At 36.7% G+C, this 23524-nt stretch overlaps 2 protein-coding genes across 2 annotated transcripts in view; both read right to left on the reverse strand.

The window, feature by feature from the left end:
• Positions 1 to 115: 115 nt before the first annotated feature.
• rpf2 (ribosome production factor 2 homolog) lies at positions 116 to 11443 on the reverse strand. The gene is made up of 10 exons (XM_022685168.2): positions 11337 to 11443; positions 9943 to 10075; positions 8725 to 8762; positions 8549 to 8588; positions 8371 to 8452; positions 4735 to 4811; positions 3922 to 4021; positions 2338 to 2440; positions 1200 to 1344; positions 116 to 644 (listed from the first exon to the last, which is right to left on the reverse strand). Exons 1-10 carry the CDS (start codon positions 11357 to 11359, stop codon positions 459 to 461), a joined length of 927 nt encoding a protein of 308 aa, XP_022540889.2. The 5' UTR covers positions 11360 to 11443; the 3' UTR covers positions 116 to 458.
• Positions 11444 to 20916: 9473 nt separating this feature from the next.
• Positions 20917 to 23524, reverse strand: part of LOC103024598 (uncharacterized) — a 40775-nt gene continuing 38167 nt past the window's right edge. The window contains exon 25 of the mRNA XM_022685183.2: positions 20917 to 22238. Coding sequence (XP_022540904.2) covers positions 22012 to 22238 — 227 coding nt within the window. The 3' untranslated portion in view covers positions 20917 to 22011. The remainder of the gene's footprint in view (positions 22239 to 23524) is intronic.

The following is a 23524-nucleotide window of genomic DNA, read 5'->3' on the forward strand; positions in this document are numbered from 1 at the left end:
TATTCTAATTTTCCACAAAGTCTCAAAGTTTTTATAGAGGTCTATATTTTGAAAAAGTGGGGTCACCCAAAAAATAAATAAAAAACCCTCTATACCTCAATAATGCTGATCCAGGTGTTTTTAGAAATGTTTATATATCACCATACACAGACATGCACAGCACCAATATCAGATTTTCACAATTATGAGATACGCTGTGACTCAACAAAACATATTAACAAAATATTTAAATTTTAGCACAGTCAACTGTTTCTGGAAGCTTCTTTTACTGCACTGAAGTTCCACAAAGGCTTCATAGAACAAAGAACATCTGACATGAAAGAGTGTATACAAAATTATATTTGCTCCGCCTCTCATCAGTGATTTCTGTGTTAAGAGGTTTTCGAACAAGTCAGTCCAATTCAATTCACACAGTGCTGTAAGGTCAGTAAAGTCCATTAGCACTCTGAGAACAGAGTCTATTCCTGAGTTTTGATTTTTTTCGGAGAAGTTGTTTCTCCGTTCTCTACAACCACAGCTCCTCTCCTCTTCCTCAGTCCCTTCATCTTCCTTGTCTGCAGTTTGTCCAGATTCTGCTTCTGCATGTGTAGACGGCCAAACTTGGTGCCAAAGGTGTCGTGAGAAATGTTCTTCTTTTTCTTGGGCTGCAATGACAGAAAACAGTGTTCCTTAATTGGCATATATAAACATTAAAAAACATTTACAAAGGCGAAAACAAAATCTCAAAAACAAGCAGGAGGATACAATCAGTGAAGGTTAATAATGAGCATGATATCCATACTTAAACGACCCATATCTGTACTGTATATGGAACCCCAGATTTAGCTGATCAGAGAAGACTTTGGTATCTGATGTGTGCACGAATGTCACTACACTATTCTTTGCAAGCAAGTGCACTTTAACATTTGCCTCCAAAGTGTAAAACACTGCATGATAAACTGCTTCCTTTTTTCTAAATATTGTACACAACCTTCTGGCAGAATAAAAGCACAGACACACACAGACACACACAGACACACACAGACACACACAGACACACACAGACACACACAGACACACACAGACACACAATTTTGATGCTAGTGGACAGTTCTAGGTTCTAAAACACTCCTAGAATACATGTCTCCTTTACCTGCTGAAAAAGCGAGAATAACAGGTGAAAAATAACACTCAGATAAATACAAACAAAAGCAGCGTACCTTCAGCCCTTTAGGCTGTTTGTGTGCAGTCTTGTACAAGTCATCTGAGGCCAGGTGAGTTCTCCTCAGAACAAAATCAAACGATGGGCCGATCTCCTCCAGCTCAATCCGAGGGGTCCGGCACCCCGACTTCTTCAGAAGTACTCTGACCAAAAACACACAACACACTTCTGTTAAAGCCTAGAAATGTTGTAGCTTTAGATTTATGACTTTCGACTTTTTTTTTTCCAATGATAAATGTTTGTGACACTCCTATCCACCCTTTTTTGTTAGATAAAACACAAAACATGCATCTTAATATTTTATACTTCTCAAAGCGGTGATACCAGATTTAAAATGTGTCAGAAACTCTCAATACAGGGAGTTTTATTTAACTGGATGCATTGCAGATTTTATCAAGCACTAATTATGCCTTGTAATAAAACACAAAGTCGCAACACTACCCACCTTTGAACTATGTAATGATATTTAAATACAAAATAAAACTTCTGCAGTTTTGCATTATATGCAAATATGTTCTAGATTTCACCCAAGCAATCCAATAAATCTCCAATGAAAGCTCTGAGAAGTGTTTTTAAAGCTTATAAAATAATCTGACATGGCTAAAGAAGGCCTTTACAACACAATATTGTGATAAAAAAAAGGTTAAGAACACACTAGTGCAACACAATGAAAATTTAATTAATTTGGCGATATTATTGCATACTAAAACATGTCAGGATATTAATAATGCACTCCATATATCCAGGACTTAATTAAAATAAATGATTCTAGACAGATATCATCTGCCTCTAGAAGATATTTAATGAGAAATAAGAACAGTGTGAGTTTTGCTATACACAACAAAAAAATCTGTACTCTGGTGGCCCATAAGGCCCTATAATAAGATCACAATATGTTTATGCATTTTATTCATATGTAATAAACATGTTGCTAACAATACGATATGGCAAACCCCTATGTCCCATTACCAATTTCTGACACCATGCTGATAATAAACCACCCAGCTCAATGGAAACATGCACATCACATCAGGAGCCAGTTTTGCTGCATCCCTAAGTGTTTTTTGTTTACTGAAAGCTTCTTCCAAATAAAAGAAAATAATTAAGCTCTGTCCATTTTCAGTCTAGTCAATCACCTGTAGCTTCGCATGAAGATCTTTCCATCTGCTGCAGTGAAATGGAGAATATGCTCCAGGCCAGCTAACCGCACCGCAGGTACAACAGGACCACGGAAGAAATCTACAAGAAGAAAGAAGACAGTTAAGTAAGGATGTTGAACAAGGAGAGTGTCACTGGTAAAGCATTGCTCTTATGAAGCATGTAAACTTGAGTGACAGCTCCCTCTACTGGAGTGAGTAAGAGATTTGCAGTGCTGTGGATCTAAACACCTATTAGTGTACCTGATTGCTACAACCGCTATGAAAACTATTTAATGACGGTTGTAGCGATCAGGTCCACTAATAAAACATGCTTTGGATTTTTTTTTAACAAAAACACCTACACAGTTCTGGTCCCCACTCTGTTAGGAGTAAAAGGCCTGAATAATCAGAATTATGAACAAAATGAACATTTTGAAGCCTGTCTTTTTAATGCCTGTCTGTTTTGCTAATAAAAGAGGCCAACATAAGCCCTGGATGTTTAAATGTCGGAAAAAATTTAAACAGTTAAAGCAGGGCAGTAAGTGTGTTCAATGTTTGGGGTTAAACTGCAAAAAAAAAAAAAAAAAACACACATTGGCAAACTAGACAAAATATACGTGAAGAGATATCAAGCAAAAAAAAAAATCTGCCAATAGGGTAAGCTGGTATAATTTTAGAGAAAAGATTTAAAATAACCCACCTAATCACTTTTTGTGCTTATTTTGAGTTCAATTACAAGTAAAAATAAGTAACACAATCATGAGCATGACTTGAGAGCGGCATGACTATAAAGCATGCAACCCTGTTTTTAAAAGATGTGTAGTGCTAAAACAGGCTCATTGCAGTCAGTGATGTTGTGATAAGGCATAGTCATTTATTTACCTGCATTTGCTACTTTTTGCACTTATTGGAAAGTAAGAACCTAACCTATAATTTAATTACTAGACTTTAATTACCATTACTTTACATTTCTGAATACTGATGTTAACATTGCATCTGGTGTTACAATGTTCACCTACTAATTTAGAGACAGAAATTGATGTTACTTTAATAAATTATAATAAATTCAAATGTAAAATATGTAGTATTTGGGTAATTATTTGCTATACCACAATATTTTTGTTGCATTATTATTTTATACCAAAATCAGATTCTTGGTTCTGTTGTTTCCAAAAACAGACAAATGTTTACAGATTTTCATTTTTTTTTCTACTGAAAGTTACATATTCTACTAAACTGTTACATATTTTACAATAAACATGTCACATTTCTAAAATAGAAAACTATTACAGCAATATATTCTTACAATTAATCAAATATTTTAGTATTTTCGCATGTCCAAGTATAATGCTATTGTAAAATTTTTTTTTTTATAAATTTACATCAAGATATCCTTTTTATATTATCAAGCTATTTGGGTAAAAATATTGATTTACAAGCATGTGGGTCACCCAGAACTCTTCAGCTGTTGCAGTTAGTGCTTTAGGATTTTTGCTACTCCAACTTTATAAAAAAAAAAAATAAATAAATAAAATAAATAAAAAAAAAAAAAATAAAAAAAAAAAAAAAAAGGTTTTCTACCTGTCAGGACATTCCGGAGACGTGAATATTCATTATCCACATCAAAAAGCTCCCCAGCAAATATCAGCATTGGTTTAGTGCCCTCTGCACACTTTTCATTCTGCACAGGAGGAAGAGAAAACATCTCGGTGTCACTGGAATTTTAATATTTTAAATCTAAAAAAATCAGTTGTGAATTATAGCTTTAAAAAGTGTCATTAACACACACACATTAGACAACATCAAAAACTTGTCCTGAGCGCAAACCAAAGCATCTCAGCAGAAATTCAGTAAATTGTGGTTAGAGGCTCATTTATGTCTTCGTGCATAATCTGAAATTTTTCTGACATGGAAGGAACAAACAGTCCTGTCGCTGCAACTGTCTCACTTATATACTGTCCCAGAAATAATTGCAATAAATTATATAATAGTAAAAAATAATGCACCATTTCAGAGCAATGAATTTTAACTACTAAGAATATTCAGACACTGAACCAAAGAGAGTATCAACAGAGGTCACCATACGCAGGATCCTCAATTTTGGCGAAAAAAAAAACCCACACTAACCAACGATCACATTGGCCAAAACTTAGCACACCTCTACACTCAACATTGTTGCAACAACTACGATAGAGACTGTCTCTCAAGCATTAGAGTAAAACACCACTTGGCATAAAAACTTGAAAGAATCTTTTATTAACGAAACCAAGCAAATAATACTTTAAATTAAACACATTCCAACTTAGACAAACTGTTAGCGATAAATGATACGTTCATAAACACTGCTTTCTCAGACCTGCACTGAGAACACATCTTTAATAAAGTGCCACTAACCTTGATGTTTTTCAGAGCAGTGAACTTCTCGATGCCCATCTCAAACATGTCCAGCACATGAAAATCAAACATTCGACCTGTTAAAAAAGGGGAAAATAAAGCCATACTCATATGAGGTACAAAGTAGGGGTGGGAATCGTTTACTATCTCACGATTCGATTCGATTCCGATTTTGGGGGCCACGATTCGATTCAAAATCGATTTTTGATTCAAAACGATTTGAATTATAAAAATTTCTGCTTCTGGCTTATGAATCTTATTGAAAAAAAACCCTCCATAATATACACTGGTCCTGGAGCAGGTAATGTGTTACAAAAACAATAAAATGTGCAGGAATGTGGGTCCTCAGTGACAGAGGAATCACTGGGATATCACAATGACGTTAATGAACAATAAATAAATAATAAATAACACTGATTTATTACCAGGCTACTAGCGGTGGTGTGTAGGTGACGCTGCTGGGCTGATGTGATGATAGCAGTGGAGCGCTAAAGTTCAGGAGCAGCTGCTGATTAACTAGTTAATTTAAGGTGGTTGTATTTCTTCAGAAAGGGGGCAGGAGGTGGAGAAATTAATTCATATTGTCCATTCCTTAATTCCTCTGTGATGAGGAGCTGAAATTAGCTCTGATTAGCTTATTGTATTTTTCCGTTCCGCCTTAAATGCTGCAGCCCGCTGCCACCTGTAGCGTTATTTAAGGTGGAACTGGAAAGTTAGCTAGTTAGCTAGCTAACAGTTACTGAAACTAACTACTAGCGATCTTTTTTATGCTTGTTATGAAGCATTCTGCCATAAAACATTGAAACTACACGTTAATCTAATGTAATATAGTGCTTGTTCTGCCATCTTACCGGTGATTCTCAAACACCTACGCTCTGTGTGTGTCTGGAAGATCTCCGTTTGAAAGGACAAGCGCTATCCCCAGGGTTGCCAGGTCCAACAAAAATACCCAGCCCAAAATCAGTCTAAAACCCGCCCCTCAGAATCGATTTTGGGACATTTTAAATCGATTCTGAATCGTAGTAAATGAGAATCAAGATTCTTATGTGAATCGATTTTTTTGGCACACCTCTAGTACAAAGTAATACACAGTGTTGGGCACGTTACTTTGAAAAAGTAATTAGTTATAGTTACTCGTTACTTCTCCAAAAAAAAGTAACTGAGTTACTAACGGAGTTACTCCACTATAAAAGTAATTAGTTACCAGTAAAAGTAACTATCGCGTTACTTTTTATTATTCGCCCGTCAAAAAAAGGAAATCAATTATGCATTTACTATTATTATTAGAAAAATAACAAACGAAAATAAACCCAAAATGTTGACAAAAATCTAATCTAACGAATTTCAAAAAAACAAAACGAAATTCTCCACAGAACCAAAGAAAATTACTAAAACTTGTAATACTGGAAAAAACGGAAAAAAATGAAAAACGCGTTTGGGGATGAAATTAAACAAACCAAGCCACACTCAAAGGAAATATGTATATATAAACAAAACAAAATAATGGACAAAAACAACAATTTAATGCCCGTTAAAATGGTATTAATATAACAGCTTCACCAAAAGGGAATAGAGCTTAGATCGTGCGCAAAAAATCCGACCCAACCCAGCCGGAGCCCGTGCACATTCTGCCCAAGCCCGAACCATGAACTGTCATTATGAGCCGGACCCGATCCGCCCCATAAACTGTCTGTTTTTGGGCTGATTGAATGAGCGAAATATAATCAGAATTATGTTAATTAACACTGTAGCATAGAACTATTATTTAATTTAAACAGCGCTTATAAATAAATTAAACACGAAAATGAGGGTATTCTATCTGTAATTTCAGTTCGTTTTAGTTAGTTTTATAAACACAAAATACAGTTCGAGATAGTTATGTTTTTTCCTTTTAATTACCTTTTTTATTAGATTCAGTTAACACAAATGTTTTTTCACTTTCAGTTTTCACTATTTCGTTCGCTGTAGTGAACAATAATAATTGGTTACTTAGCAACATTGTGATTATCACATCAGAGCTTTATATAAAATAAAAAATAGGAGCTAATAGGAGCTTTCTCTAAAAGAGAAAGCAGCAGCACCACAAAAACCGGAGCAGCTAAAAAGAGTTTAACGTCCTTAATTCGGAACTTGGGCTGTCCACGGCAATCACTGAATTAATTAGAGCACGCAAATCGTCACAATTGTGCCTCACTTCACCACGCCAAACCACAGGCACAGCGAAGTAAAAAAAAGTGCGGCTAAAGTAACGTGCAGTGACGGAGTGTCGGAAATGATAACGGCGTTATAGTTAGTCAGAGTAATTAGTTAGATTACTCGTTACTGAAAAAAAGTAACGGCGTTAGTAACGCCATTAGTTTTAACGCCGTTACTCCCAACACTGGTAATACAACATATAAAATGTTTACTAATGCAACATAAACTGGTGTACTGCCTAAAGCAACATTTTAAACAGCAGGATGAGCAGTGACTCTGTATTACAAAGGTCTCAACATTAAATAAAAAGTAAAACATGGATAATATCCAACTCTTTCAGCTTCTGCATTACTTCAAAGGGTCAACATCATTGTCATTATTTGACAGCAGGAAAAGAGAGGAGAAAACAACTGAGCAGAACATTGATTGAATATTATTGTTTACTTTTTTGAGCCATCCAAAGCACCTTACAAAAAGTGGTAAGCAAACTTATCTAGAATATAAAAAGCTAGTACAGACACAAACTTCTGAGCTCTGATACTACCAGAAATGAGCTACATTAACACTTCAGCTAGCAATACACAGTTCCTACAATGTAAATACGTAGATTACAATACGTTTCAAGCACATGTAATTGATGTTTTAATATACCGGTACACTGCCTGGCCAAAAAAAAAAAAAAGTCACCACCTGGATTTAACTAAATGGATTTAAGTAAATGATGTGGGTTTGATGCTGCAGTTGGTCAGGTCTAGGTTCAGCAACAGCATGTGCTAAAAGAATGAGGTCAGCTGACTACCTAAATATACTGAATATAGACCAGATTATTGCATCAATGGATCTTTTCTTTCCTGAGAACACAAGCATATTCCAAGATGACAATGTCAGGATTTATAGGGCTGGAATTGTGAAAGAGTGATTTAGGGATCATAAGATCATAATTTTCAGACATGGATTGAGAGTTAACCATGGAGTCCAGACCTTAACCTCATTGAGAATCTTTGTGATGTGTTGGAGAAGACTTTGTGCAGTGGTCAGACTCTACCATCATTAATGCTGCAAGATCTTGGTGAAAAATGAATGAATGAACACTGGATTGAAATAAATCTTGTGACATTGCAGAAGCTTACTGAAACGATGCCACAGTGAATGTGAGCTAAAGGTGGTCCAACGAAATATTAGTGTGTGTGACCATTTTTTTTTTTTGGAAAGGCAGTGTTCGTCTTTGCCTTATTAATTGCTTTAGAAAGATGTGGGTCTTTAGCCGAATTAAAAACTTTCTGCTGATTCAACACTAGAGGTACTAAAACAGAGAATATGCTGGATGCTTGTCTTCCATAAACAGTTCTTTGTGAGCCCAATAATTAAATAAAAAATTACAAATGTGCGTAATTTTGGAGAAGAATAGAGGTCTAAGGTAAGATGAAGAAGAATTCTTACCGAATACGAGGTTATTGGGTCGTTTCTTGTTGTGCGAGCCAAATAAAAAAAGGGAGCAGTCTGTTTTTTTGGAGAAGAATTCCTGAGAAAGAAAAAGCAAAAGTAAATTAGTGTTAAATGAAAAAGGTATCTTGACTAAAAAAAAAAAAAAGAAAAACATACTGCCCCACAAACTTACCAGTGATGTGGAGTCCTCAAAAGGCCTCATAATGTTTTTCCTGAAGAAAGAATTTTTAAATTACAATTAATATTTTTCATTGACTAAAATGAAATGAACTGTACAGTTTAACTGAAAAACATGATAATATAAAAACAGGAATTATAGCAAAAATAAATGTCAGGGCAGTTGCTTACTTTTTGTACAGCACAACATTTGGTTTCTTTAATGAATACTGTGAAGAGAACAAACAACAAGATTATAAATATTACACTATAAGCCTACAGCCTTACATAGCACACTTAATTACAGCTTAAAAACCATTATTAAGTGTATTGCTCAGTCAGAATTAGAGTGCGAGTCATAAGATCATACGTTATAGAGAATTCTATAACGTATGATCATGAAGTCCCCCCTACACTTATGTACTGTTATGTATTATCAACAATATTTTATTTAAAATAAGTGGGTAAAGTATGTGAACTGTGTGAAAAAAGGCACTGGTGCTTATGCTAACAATTGCTAAATAATTACTTGATCAGTATTTATTTATCTCTTATATACTCAGAATAATGCGTGTGCATTGATGCTTAGCAGTTATTTAGAAAACAGGCCCTGCCAGTAAACTTTTTGCAACATTGTCATGTATAATGGAACGTTCTGAGGCAGTTAAGGAGGAAAAATGCGAATATAATCAAGTGCCTAAGATAATATTGATTGTCTTAATAAAAAAATAACTATCAGAGATATGCTGTGCCTTTAAGTAGCAGTAGCAGAAGTTTCATAACTTAGGTTTGTCTACAAGATAGACACATTATCTTTGTGTAAGGGGGTTCATTTGGGGTACTCTTACACAAATCAACTATTAGCAAAAACAGTTAGAACCAGTTCTGGGGACCTCAGGCCGGGTGTCTTTGCACTTGTTTTTTTTTTTTTTTTTTGGTCTAAAAATGCTTGTGTCTGTGAAATACTCTGCACTCTTCTCTTGAAAATCCTTGTGAGTAGCAGTGTTCCCAGCGATCCCTGCTTTAATAAATTGTTATTCTGCTAAAGATTTTAGTATCCTGTCTCTCTATACTTTATCTCTACTTTGAACCTCCATCAAAAGAATCCAGGGGGAATGCACTGGAAAATGCGCAGTAGAGGGTAGTGCGGTTTTCCCCAACAATTGTAAACATACATTTTGGGAAAAGACCTTATACATATTCAATTCAATTCAATTCAATTCAATTTTACTTATATAGAGTTTTTTTTTTACAACAAAAGTTGTTACAAATGAACTTTACAGAGAAAACCAGGTCCACGCCTCTTATGAGCAGCACCACAGAGATGCCAATTAATGTGGCGACAATTTATCACAATATATCAGATATCCCAAGCACACACTCTGTGCTCTGTACACAAGAAACACTTACTATGTCTTTCAGGGCCTGAGTTACTGTTTCACTTGTGTTCCCTCCTTTCATAATCATCGCATTCTTCGAGTTTTCCAACAGCTTCGGTGCTCTGTGGTCCAGGAAGCGTTTGGACCGCTTTGTCTTCGGCTTTCTGAAGAGAAAGTACAGGAAAAGAAAACGTAAAAAAAAAAAAAGAGAGAGAAAGCACAAAACATTACATTGTGCAAAATAAAATACTACAAAAATCTCTACACTTTACAGCCATGCTAAAACTTAGAAAGTATTATGAGAGATAAATAAAAGTAAATCTAATAAAGGCACAGTAGCTTGTATAAGAAATAAAAAAAGAGATACTGCAAATTTTAACTTTGGAAAAAGATTGGTTATATATAGTATTTAGATTTATAATAGAAAGATGGAGCTGAAAACAATAATTTAAAGATGGGATTCGCTCCTAAACCTAATCTACAATGTTATATTCGTAATCTTTGTATCATTCTTTAGTGTACAACAACGTGATGAAAATAATATAGTCATCACAAACCCCAAGCATAGTCAATACAGCCATTGTGTAACAGTTGGAAGTGTTATTTTAATACAATTATTGCATTTTCTTTATTCCACCGCAAAGAAAGTAAACAGCGACCTGAAAACACATTTTTCAGCTAGGTTATTTTCTTACAGTCTTCTTTTGCTTAGTAGGTCTTAATTATTTACATTTTCAGATGTAGAAGTTAATAGAAGCATATGGCTTCTGAATGCTGGATTTTATAGCTAAATTTTGGAGATAAGTTCATATCCTATTCACAGTAATAGAAACTTTTTAGGGTAAGTGCTTAAACATTTGCATAGAAACTTATCATAATGAGCCTTTAAATCAGAAAAAAAGAATAATACTCTAGATATCCGGCAGCACTGCTGTAGCTACACAGTAGACATGCTTACAACAGTTGAATAGTTGTAATCTAGCTAGCTAACTAGTTAGGTTAACTAACCTAGTTAGGTAGTGATGTTTTACATTAGTGTTAGAGTAGCCCTTCAGCTAACTTACCTGCCCTGGGTATAAATGGATTAAAATCAATTAAATTAAATGGAATAAAATATATTAACTAAAAAAACACTCTTCCAGGAAAGAGAGAACCTAAAACACACCTGTAGATGTGATAGATAACCTAACGCTACACAGTTTCATTTTAATTAAAACTCAGTTACTATCAGACAGGCAGCACAGAGCTGAACCCACGTGCCGGCAGAGTCACAGCTCAGTCCAGCTAAACTTCTCCTTCTGCCACTCAGAAAACCCCCCTCTCTCCAACAGCAGCGCCCCGATAAACTCCAGCTATCAGATAAAACCCAATATCCACATTAAACCACACATTAAACACAATAAACTCACTAAAATCCACACTTACACCACTCCGTCCAGATGCGCCATCTTACACGCTGCTTGTTGCTGTGAAGCAAATATGGCCTCGGCTTTCAAAATAAAAGTCTGAGCTCGACTACAAAAAAACACAAAAGTAAACTGTCAATATTAAAAAATAATGGACATAAAAATAGAATCAAGAAAAGGCAAAAAAAAAAGTTTTATAAAAGTTGTAACGTTATATGGATTGTTTATTTTTGCTGACGTATTAATTTAACTCATGAGCGACAATAATCAATTTCCAGTGAATGTTTGAGGAAGTAAAAAATATAACCACTAGAGGGAGATACGGGACTGAGTTTATACATACTGTGTACTGACCTTACGGCATTTGTTTCATTTTTCGGCCCATGTAGGCCTAGACGTGATTTTGTATATGTCCAAATGTCCCTTTTTAGCGACTTGTAGGCATCTCCAATGTGTCAATTTGAGAGTCTCCAAGAGTCCTTTAAAGACTTTCCAAGTGTCTCTTTTGGGCATCTCCAAGTGTCCCTTTAGGCATCTCTAAGAGTCTATTTGGGCATCTTCATGTGTCTTTTAAAGACTTTCCAAGTGTCCGTTTGGGCATCTCCAAGTATCTATTTGGGCATCTCCAAGTGTATATTTGGGCATCTCCTAATGTTCATTTGGGAATCTCCAAGTGTCCCTTTGGGCATCTTCAAGTATTTATTTGGGCATCTCCAAGAGTCCCTTTGGGCATTTCCAAGTGTATTTTTGGGCATCTCCAAGTGTCTATTTGTACATCTCCAAGTGTCCTTTTGGGCATCTCCAGTGTCCATTTGGGCATCTCCAAGTGTCCCTTTGGGCATCTCCAAGTGTCCATTTGGGCCTCTCCAAGTGTCCCTTTGCATCTCCAAGTATATATTTGGGCATCTCCAAGTGTCCCTTTAGGCATATTCAAGTGTCCCTTTGGGCATCTCCAAGTGTCCCTTTAGGCATATTCAAGTGTCCCTTTGGGCATCTCCAAGTGTCCCTTTGGGCATCTCCAAGTGTCCCTTTAGGCATATTCAAGTGTCCCTTTGGGCATCTCCAAGTGTCCCTTTAGGCATATTCAAGTGTCCCTTTGGGCATCTCCAAGTGTCCCTTTAGGCATATTCAAGTGTCCCTTTGGGCATCTCCAAGTGTCCATTTGGGCATCTCCAAGCATATATTTGGGCATCTCCAAGTGTCCCTTTAGGCATATTCAAGTGTCCCTTTGGGCATCTCCAAGTGTCCCTTTAGGCATATTCAAGTGTCCCTTTGGGCATCTCCAAGTGTCCCTTTAGGCATATTCAAGTGTCCCTTTGGGCATCTCCAAGTGTCCCTTTAGGCATATTCAAGTGTCCCTTTGGGCATCTCCAAGTGTCCCTTTAGGCATATTCAAGTGTCCCTTTGGGCATCTCCAAGTGTCCATTTGGGCATCTCCAAGCATATATTTGGGCATCTCCAAGTGTTCCTTTGGGCATCTCCAAGTATCTATTTGGGCATCTCCAAGTATCTATTTGTGTCTCTCTAAGTGGCCCTTATTAATAAATAAATAATAATAATAAAAAAGGGGGGAAGGCGGAGCTAAGTGTGAGTGAAAGTGAAACTTAGCAGTGTACCAAGAGCCAGTTCATGTCACTAACTATGTTCTGTTAAGTTAAAAGTTAAGTTGATCGGCAAATGGGATGCCTTCTTTTAATCATGTGACGGACGTGCGGACTCGCGGTGCTCTCGCGAGGGATCGCGCTGGACAGAAAAAAAAAGGCGAGCGGGCTTAGTTTTCTGTGAGTTTTCTCCGAATTTTCTCTGAGTTTGATATTGCAATTGTTAGTAAATTAAAGGTGTGTATTTTGTATGTATTTTTGGTTATTAACCTGTTAACTAAATCCTGGAAATAATATAAAAAAATCTGTTAAATGAACTGAAGGGCTCATGTTTTTATTTCTTACTGTAATACAGAGGGAACATTTGCATATTTTATGCTTGAAAATGGTACAATTTTATAATTTTGTAGAAATGGTGTCAGAACTGGTTTTATGGAAGCATGTAAATTGTTAAAATGGTTGTAACAGTAGAGGCAAAAATAAATAAATCTCACTTTTAAACGGAGCACGAGGCTGAAGTTGGTTTGATATTCGCAGCTGCCGCTTCACTGAACCACCGTGAACTAAAGGGAGCGTTCACAAACACCCGCTGGTTATATTAAACACCTCACAGATCAACACTGAAGGAGATAGAATGAAGAAAAGCAGTACATCTGTTAATGAACAATGTAAATATACAATATATTATTAAATATAATTTTGTATATTGTAAAATATTTATTTTAATTACTGAATTTATAATTATATATTACAATAAATAATTAAATATATATTTAATAAAATTATATTTTAAAAGCCATTGCGCTCAAAAAATATGAGGCAGATGTTCAAGTGTGATTTTGAAGAACTTTTTCATGTTGGGCCAGACCAAATACACATGATCTGAAGAGTACTACTCTTCTACTTTAAGAAAAACCTGGAAGTAGCCTGGCCCAAGCTGATTTTATACTTTAAAATGAACTGGCAAACTTTGAAAGACTTTTTCATCTTGGGCCAGAACACATACACATCAGATGAAGAGAACTACTCTCCCACTTTGAGGAAAACCTGGAATTAGCCTGGCCCGAGCTGATTTTATACATTAAAATGAACTGGCAACATAGCATACCAATCCATAATGCACAATTTTTTTTATGTAAAGCTGATGTTCTAGTGTGATTTTGAAGGACTTTTTCATCTTGGGCCAGACCAAATACACATGATCTAAAGAGTACTAGTCTTCTACTTTAGGGAAAGCCTGGAATTAGCCTGGCCCAAGCTGATTTTATACTTTAAAATGAACTGGCAACATGGTATAATGAGCCATTTTGCACAAAAAAGCCACTGTTCCAGTACAAGTTTGAAGAATGTTTTAATCTTGGGCCAGAACAAATACACATGATCTGAAGAGTACTAGTCTTCTACTTTAAGGAAAGCCTGGAATTAGCCTGGCCCAAGCTGATTTTATACTTTAAAATGAACTGGCAACATGGTATAACGAGCCATAATGCACAATTTTTTTTATGTAAAGCTGATGTTCCAGTGTGATTTTGAAGAACTTTTTCATCTTGGGCCAGAACAAATACACATGATCTGAAGAGTACTAGTCTTCTTCTTTAAGGAAAACCTGGAAGTAGCTTGGCCCGAGCTGATTTTATACTTAAAAATGAACTGGCAACATGGCCTACCGATCCATAATGCACAAAAAAAAATAATATAAAGCTGATGTTCTAGTGTGATTTTGAAGGACTTTTTAATCTTGGGCCACACCAAATACACATGATCTGAAGAGTACTAGTCTTCTTCTTTAAGGAAAACCTGGAAGTAGCCTGGCCCGAGCTGATTTTATACTTTAAAATGAATTGGCAACATAGCATACCGATCCATAATGCACAATTTTTTTTTTATGTATAGCAGATGTTCAAGTGTGATTTTGAAGAACTTTTTCATGTTGGGCCAGACCAAATACACATGATCTGAAGAGTACTAGCCTTCTACTTTAAGGAAATTTTGGGATTTGCCTGGCCCGAGCTGATTTTAGACTGCACAATTAATTGGCAACATGGCAGCACAAAAAAATATTATTTAAAGCTGATATTCCAGTATGATTTTGGACTTTTTTTTCAGACCAAATACACATCAGATGAAGAGTTCTGGTATTCTCAAAATCAATGATTTATATTCATTATTTCTGTGCAAAATGGCTTTCATGTCATGTTGCCAATTCATTTTAAAGGATAAAATTAGCTCGGGCCAGGCTAATTCCAAGTTTTCCTTAAAGTAGAAGACTAGTTCTCTTCAGATCATGTGTATTTGTTCTGGCCCAAGATTAAAAAATTCTTCAAACTTGTACTGGAACAGTGGCTTTTTTGTGCAAAATGGCTCGTTATACCATGTTGCCAGTTCATTTTAAAGTATAAAATCAGCTCGGGCCAGGCTATTTCCAGGCTTTCCTTAAAGTAGAAGACTAGTACTCTTCAGATCATGTGTATTTGTTCTGGCCCAAGATGAAAAAGTCCTTCAAAATCACACTAGAACATCAGCTTTACATAAAAAATTGTGCTTCATGGATCGGTATTCCATGTTGCCAGTTCATTTTAAAGTATAAAATCAGCTTGGGCCAGGCTATTTCCAGGTTTTCCTTAAAGTAGAAGACTAGTTCTCTTCAGATCATTTGTATTTGGCCTGGCCCAAGATGAAAAAGTCCTTCAAAATCACACTAGAACATCAGCTTTATATTCAATTTTTTTGTGCATTATGGATCGGTATGCTATGTTGCCAGCTCATTTTAAAGTATAAAATCAGCTCGGGCCAGGCTAATTCCAGGTTTTCCTTAAAGTAGAAGACTAGTTCTCTTCAGATCATGTGCATTTGGTCTGGCCCAAGATGAAAAAGTCCTTCAAAATCACACTGGAACATCAGCTTTACATAAAACATTGTGCATTATGGCTCATTATACCATGTTGCCAGTTCATTTTAAAGTATAAAATCAGCTTGGGCCAGGCTAATTCCAGGTTTTCCTTAAAGTAGAAGACTAGTACTCTTCAGATCATGTGTATTTGGTCTGGCCCAAGATGAAATAGTCTTTCAAAATCACACTAGAACATCAGCTTTACATAAAAAAAACTGTGCATTATGGATCGGTATGCTATGTTGCCAGTTAATTTTAAAGTATAAAATCAGCTCGGGCCAGGCTAATTCCAGGTTTTTCTTAAATTAGAAGAATAGTACTCTTCAGATCATGTTGTAGAAAAAGCTGTCTTAGCTTTTTGTGTTGCATGTTCGTTGATCCAAGGATTCAGACGACACGGAGATTGAGAGTGAACAAGTATGATTTATTTCAGATCTGGGAAGAACATTTCAGATCTGGGAAGAACATTACAGGCATGTCGCCCCGAGTTCTTCTGAACCTCGGCATTTCTGACTCCATCCTTTATACCCATTTGTGACGTATCCCCTTTTGTGACGTACCTAGTTGCTAGGTGGCTTCTCATTTTTATGCTTATCTTTCCAAATATGGTATACTTCAGTTTTCCAGACTTTCTTTAGGAACCCGAAAGCTGTCTTGACCTTTGGTTCTGAGAAATCGTAGGTGGTCAACTTCCCTTGCCAAGGTGACAAGGGAGAATCAATTTCCCCTTTGCGACATGTCTTAAGGTCAACAAGGCACGGTTCCTCTCAATTCATACTCTCTTTTATTGATAATAATTTTACTACATCTACAGTAAGATTAATTAGTTAGTATATCTTTAACAAAGCTTGAAGCTGCATGTATAATTTTGTAGACGCAATCTTTAAATGCAAGGTTACAAAATGTACCTTATTCCTTGGCTTCAATCCAGCTATTCTCTTGTTGACCTATCCCTAGAGCGTAGGAGCAAAAGAGGAACTCTTTTAGTCTGCTAACCTCTGTAACCTCAAGATTTGTAGCATAACAAGAGGAAGTGTGTTTTCTCGGTTGACCCATGTAAAGGTCATTGCTGATTTTATGAATCAAATAATAACTGTGTGTACGTGTGGTTTTAGTGACTAACTCTTGATTCAGTGATTAATGATTAGTAGAATATAGATTTATAGCTTTCATAGATCTATTTGTATAATATGTGTTTTAATCATAGTTAAGGCTTATATGTGTTTTAATCATAGTTTAAGAAATCATAGGTTAAGATTTTGGCTATCATGATTATTGTAAGCTAATCTTGTTATTTTATAATCTTCCACAATGTGTATTTGGTCTGGCCCAACATGAAAAAGTTCTTCAAAATCACACTTGAACATCTGCCTCATATTTTTTGAGCGCAATGGCTTTTAAAATATAATTGTATTAAATATATATTTTTATTATTTATTATAATATATAATTATAAATTCAGTAGTTAAAATAAATATTTTACAATATACAATTAGCTCCGGACAGGATAATGCCAGGTTTTCTTGAAAGTAGGAGGCTAAATCTCTATTTCAGATATTTTTTACTCAGGAAATGAATGAATTACACTAGAACAGCAAGTTCATGTTGTAAGTAAAACTGGAGAAAATAATTGATGAAAGGTCGTGTATATAAAATTATATTTAATAATATATTGTATATTTACATTGTTCATTAACAGCTGTACTGCTTTTCTTCATTCTATCTCCTTCAGTGTTGATCTGTGAGGTGTTTAATATAAACAGCGGGTGTTTGTGAACGCTCCCTTTAGTTCACGGTGGTTCAGTGAAGCGGCAGCTGCGAATATCAAACCAACTTCAGCCGGGGAATACGAGGCTGCGAATATCGAGCCAAACGAATCTGGAGCTGCGAATATCAAACCAACTTCAGCCTCGTAAACGGAGCTCGTAAATCTGGCTGACTTCTCAGCCACCCCTGGTTCAGCAGCTAAAAACCTTGGAGTTATCATAGATTCAGATCTAGCATTCGATAAACACATATCTAATGTTACTAGAACAGCTTTTCTACACCTCCGTAATATTGCCAAGCTAAGAAATGGCCTATCACTGCATGACGCAGAAAAATTAGTACATGCCTTTATTACCTCAAGGCTAGATTATTGTAATGCGCTACTGTCTGGATGTTACTGCAGTAACTTAAATAAACTTCAGCTAGTTCAAAATGCTGCAGCCAGGGTCCTTACTAAAACTAGAAAATTTGACCATATTAGTCCAGTACTATCAGCACTGCACTGGCTTCCAGTCAAATTCCGCATAGACTATAAAATTCTCCTGTTAACGTATAAAGCCCTACACGGACTCGCTCCTGAGTATTTACAAGACCTCATCTCCTGTTATGAACCACAGCGATTACTCAGATCTCAGGGTGCTGGTTTATTAGTAGTGCCTAAAATTCAGAGGAGCTCTGCAGGAGGAAGAGCTTTCTCTTATAAAGCGCCTCAACTCTGGAATAATCTCCCCGAATATGTTCGGGACTCAGACACAGTCTCAATCTTTAAGTCTAGACTGAAAACTTACTTGTTTAGTTTAGCTTTTGGTAATTAATGTTTTTCCCTTTAGATAAGGCTGCAGATTCAGGGGTTCATGGACAGAGGAAATTGTGGTAAACTGAGATGCTGGTGCTGTTGTTCTCCCACTGCACACGGTCACTCAGGTTTGTGGACGGTGGAGTGGGTGGATGCTGGTGTTTCAGGGTGCCTCCATGTCTATGGAGTCAAAAAAGGGTCATAAAGATTTTGAGTTTGTAAAACAGAAGTCACAAATGTACTGAAACTTGTAACTGCGTTTAAACAACTGCATGCACGAAAATCCAAATCCACAAATTAACTGGAATGTGCAAGCTTGAAACAGAAAGTAATATTAATAATAATTCAAATGTACAAATGTGAAAAAAATATTTTAATTATATATAAATATATATATTTGTATTTGTAAATCCAATCTCTTCAATGTGTGAATCAGTACTGCTCAAATGGCTTAAGCTGGGTCAGACCAAAAATCACATGGAATTTGTGAGGTTGTAAATGTGACAGTGGGCGTTTTTCACTGTGGAGCTAAAAATCCTCTCATTCACCTTCTCTGCTGCGTGCGAAGCTCTAGCTGCAGTTGCGAATTTTGACCCTGTTTTGACGCCTGATTGATGGACCAATAGGAAAGCTTTATCCGGACCAATCAGATTACGGGGTTTGTTTAACCAATCAGAACAATGGGTGGGTCTCTGCAGGTCGGAGTACTGGGCGTGTCGAAAGGTGTGGGCGTGTCGAAAGTGTGGCCGCCATTTTGGAGTCGGCCACCATGCGCCCCCCAGTGGATCAATTTACACTGAGGAAGGAGTTTAATAAAACAATAATATTCATAACTCTACCAGCTCCAATAGACCAATAGACGACCACCTTTCGACACGCCCAGTACTCTGAGCTGCAGAGACCCACCCATTGTTCTGATTGGTTAAACAAACCCCATAATCTGATTGGTCCGGATAAAGCTTTCCTATTGGTTCATCAATCAGGCGTCAAAACAGGGTCAAAATTCGCAACTGCAGCTAGAGCTTCGCACACGCAGCAGAGAAGATGAATGAGAGGATTTTTAGCTCCACAGTGAAAAACGCCCACTGTCACATTTACAACCTCACAAATTCCATGTGATTTGTGGTCTGACCCAGCTTAAGCCATTTGAGCAGTACTGATTCACACATTCAAGAGATTGGATTTACAAATACAAATATATATATTTATATATAATTAAAATATTTTTTTCACATTTGTACATTTGAATTATTATTAATATTACTTTCTGTTTCAAGCTTGCACATTCCAGTTAATTTGTGGATTTGGATTGTCGTGCATGCAGTTGTTTAAACGCAGTTACAAGTTTCAGTACATTCGTGACTTCTGTTTTACAAACTCAAAATCTTTATGACCCTTTTTTGACTCCATACATGTCTATGTTACCTTCTGGCTCTCTGCCTTTAGTTAGGCTGTTTTATTCAGTTCTGCCGGAGTCATTAGCCACACTCTGATAATGTTTTAATATTCTCCGTTTTACATAAATCCGGTCAAAACTAATTCCATCTCTCTGCTTTCCTCCGAGTTACTGACTGCCCACCTGTTTGACCCGATACCGATGTTGGACCCTCAGGCTCTCGCGTCTCCTGTCCAGCCAGACTGATGGAAGTTTCTGAAGTCAGCTCTTCTCCACCACCACCACAGATCAGCTGCTCATCGACCATCTTACTCTCCACTACAGATTACATCCAAGCCATTAGTGGCGCTATTACACTCCTGAGTACATAAAACCTATATGGATGTATAAAAGACTTTTTAAATTTTTATTTAAAAGCCGTTTGACCAGTGGTAGGATGGTCCCCCCTTTAATGTGAGTCTTGGTCCTCCCAAGGTTTCTTCCTCCTCCTGCAGATCTGAGGGAGTTTTTCCTTGCCTCCGCGCTCACTGGGGGTTCTGTATTGTGTATTTTCTATGTTTAATGTTTTGCCTGATTCTTTGTCCTGTAATCATGTTTCTGTAAAGCTGCTTTGTGCCAACACCTGTTGTAAAAAGCGCTATACAAATAAATTTGATTTGATTTATCTCCACCACTAATTATTAATCACTCCTACATTCTGGCCATTTTTCAATACGGAGTACAGCTTGGACTCCCGTACTTGGCCAGTACAGACAAGACTGACAAGACTCGCGAGAACATGCTCCAGAGAACTGGAGGATGCATGATTTTTTTAATTAATTTACAAAAACATAAAACAAACAAGGACTTCTAAGATCATAACATACAAATAATTAACTCCGACAGAAACCACGTTTACATTTACAGCAGAAGACCCCAAACTCTCGCATTTCCACAAGTCAGTGCAGCATTCTTCAATTTTCATACAACATGATCAGACATGACATGTCCGTATACATTTTCCTGTAGGTTATAAACCCCCAATCTAGGTCTAATTCTTAAAGTATCCAGAGGAAATGTGGTCTTCATAATTTATTCTAGAAGCATATGGCTTTTATTCAGTCCACCCAGCCAAAAAAAAGGTGTAAAAACACAACAGAAGGGAGACACTTGTCATTAAAATATTTATTAAAAAAAAGGTCACAGTATCTGGTACAACAGGCACAACGATCACACTCCCACATACACAGTTGTCCACTGTTACAGTTTTAAAAGAAGTCTGAGCTTTCCCCCAGTAGCCTGTTACAGTAATCCCAGCACTGACCCCACACTCCAGCACCACTTACACCCAATGCAAACAGAAAAAAGTAAGAAAAGTAAGAACACCTCATCCAAACCACTGTGCAAAAAAAAACAAAAAAACACAAATCACAGCAAACAGCAGGGGTTCAGTTCTGGGCTTAGAGAGCATTTAGATCAAAAGCACACAGCAAACTCCACAGCAATCATAAGGTCGAGACAAATATAAATACATACATGCATACTACAAAAAAACGTATAGTGCAGAAATCAAAGCAAATGTGAATGTTTAAGGTTTTCACACAAAAAAAGAAACACAAAAGGCTAATTTAACAGAGTAAAATAAGATGATCGTCAAGGCTCTCTATGAAACCCAGTGCAATGGTATAGGGGCACAGTGAAAGATCATACATGGCTAATTCATACTGGAGGAAGGAAGAAGGAGCTCAGCTCGCCATTTTTGCTTCTGTAGATTCTTTAATATACTAAATCTCATAAAAAAAAAACACCAGCAACTGTGCTTACAAGCTTTGAGAGAGCTTTTAAGGAGAGAGGAAAAAAAACCAAAAAAAAAAAACAACAAAAAGAGACAACATTGAAAAGTATAATATAGTTAGGTTATATTCACATAAATACATATTTAATCTTTAAAGTTGTTTCATTATTATTTAAAAAAATAGATTTTTCACGGTACCGATTCAGAGGTTTTGAGTTCAGATATCATGTTTTCTTAAAACATGAGCTGCGCCTCCAACACTTAAAACAATCCACTCATTCAGGCTCTTCAGACAGGAAACTACACACACGCATAATAAATGCTGGAGTCTATTTAGCCTAAACAAAGTTTAACTCTTAAAACTGTTTCGCTTTTTCTCCCCAAACGATCAATCAATGTAAGTTTATGATTTATGGCACTAAAATACAAAATAAATTTGTCCAGTTACAACCCTTATGGAGGTCAGATGATCAGAAGCATCTTCTGTTCACAATGTTTGGTCCAAACTCCTCGTACTCATCGCGGCTGATCCAGGCGGAGCTGAAAGTCGGCAGGCTCGAGAGAACGGCACCGCCTTTCCACACAGAGAAGTCGCGGTCAGGGGCACTAATCACTTTTACACACTCAGTCGCCGGGGCCAAATTACCCAGCTCCACCTGCAGACGCTCCGGCAAACCGGCTAGCAGCGTGTTTCCACCTGAGAGAAAGAGTGAGAGTTATGAAATGGAATGTAGGAATATAGTGAGAGAGAGAGAGAGAGAGAGAGAGAGAGAGAGAGAGAGAGAGAGAGAGAGAGAGAGAGAGAGAGAGAGAGAGAGAGAGAGAGAGAGAGAGTGCAAGTTAAATTGCATTAGCCAAAAAAATAGCTAGATAGCATTAGCCATTGTCAGTCAGCAGCAGTAACTAGTGTTAGCCATGTTCAGTTTACAGCTTTAGGCAGTGATTGCCATTATCAGGCAGCAGCATTCATTTTTGAATGAATCCATAATTAGTCCCACAGTGGGGAAATGTACAACCTCTGCTTTTTACTCATCTGTGCAGTAAACACACAGTGAGCAGACTCCACATACCAGTTATCTTGTGAAACCTGTGCCTGGAGCAGTGAGTTGCCATCACTGTGGCACCAGGGAGCAGTAAGGGTTAAAAGCCTTTCAGAGGGGCTCAACTGTTACTCATGATAGGGTATTCACATATTTACTTCTCAGAACTATTTTGTAACATATGCATTTTTATATTTATATTTCTATGGCACATTAGTCACTTTTATAATCAATGTCATTGCACCTTTCACTTTGCTCAGTTAATTATTTAATGACCATTAGCAACATCCACTGCACTGCTCCGTTTACAGATAGATCTTTACGTTGTATAATACGTTTTTTTTTATAGCCTTATATATTTTCTATTCTTCTGTGTTTTAATTTGTGTTTAATATTAGGGGTGTGACGAGATCTCGTGCCGCGAGATTAAAACGAACAATATTTCTCGTCAGGCTTAAACCTGTGTAACGGGGCAAAAAAATAGTTAAGTGTGGAGTTTTTAAGAGGGATCTGGCAACCTAGTAGCGATAGCGTATGATGGCTGAGCAGGGAGAGCAGCTATCAGCAGAAGAGGAAAACTCGGGCATTTACATAGAAGATTTTGGATACCTTTAAGTTGCATGTCTGGCTGCATTTTGGCCACAGTGGAAACAATAAACAGAGTGACCATATATACATACTGTAAGTAAATCGTACACGTGACTGTTTTATAGGCAGTTGTACTAATCCCTTAACTCTGTATTAAAAAAAGTTCTGTCTCTGTTTGCACTTCAAGCATAGTCTTAATTTGACTGGTTATGGTTATGCATAGTTAAATTACAAGAGATTTAGGACATAGGCTTAATATGACTGGTTGTGGTTTGCACTTATTGTTTGCACTATATAAGACCTAGAAAAGTTTTATTTTTATTTTTTATTCTTATTTCTATTTCTTATAGAATCA

The sequence above is a fragment of the Astyanax mexicanus genome, chromosome 1, assembly GCF_023375975.1.
Source record: "Astyanax mexicanus isolate ESR-SI-001 chromosome 1, AstMex3_surface, whole genome shotgun sequence".
NCBI classification, from domain to species: Eukaryota; Metazoa; Chordata; class Actinopteri; order Characiformes; family Acestrorhamphidae; genus Astyanax; species Astyanax mexicanus.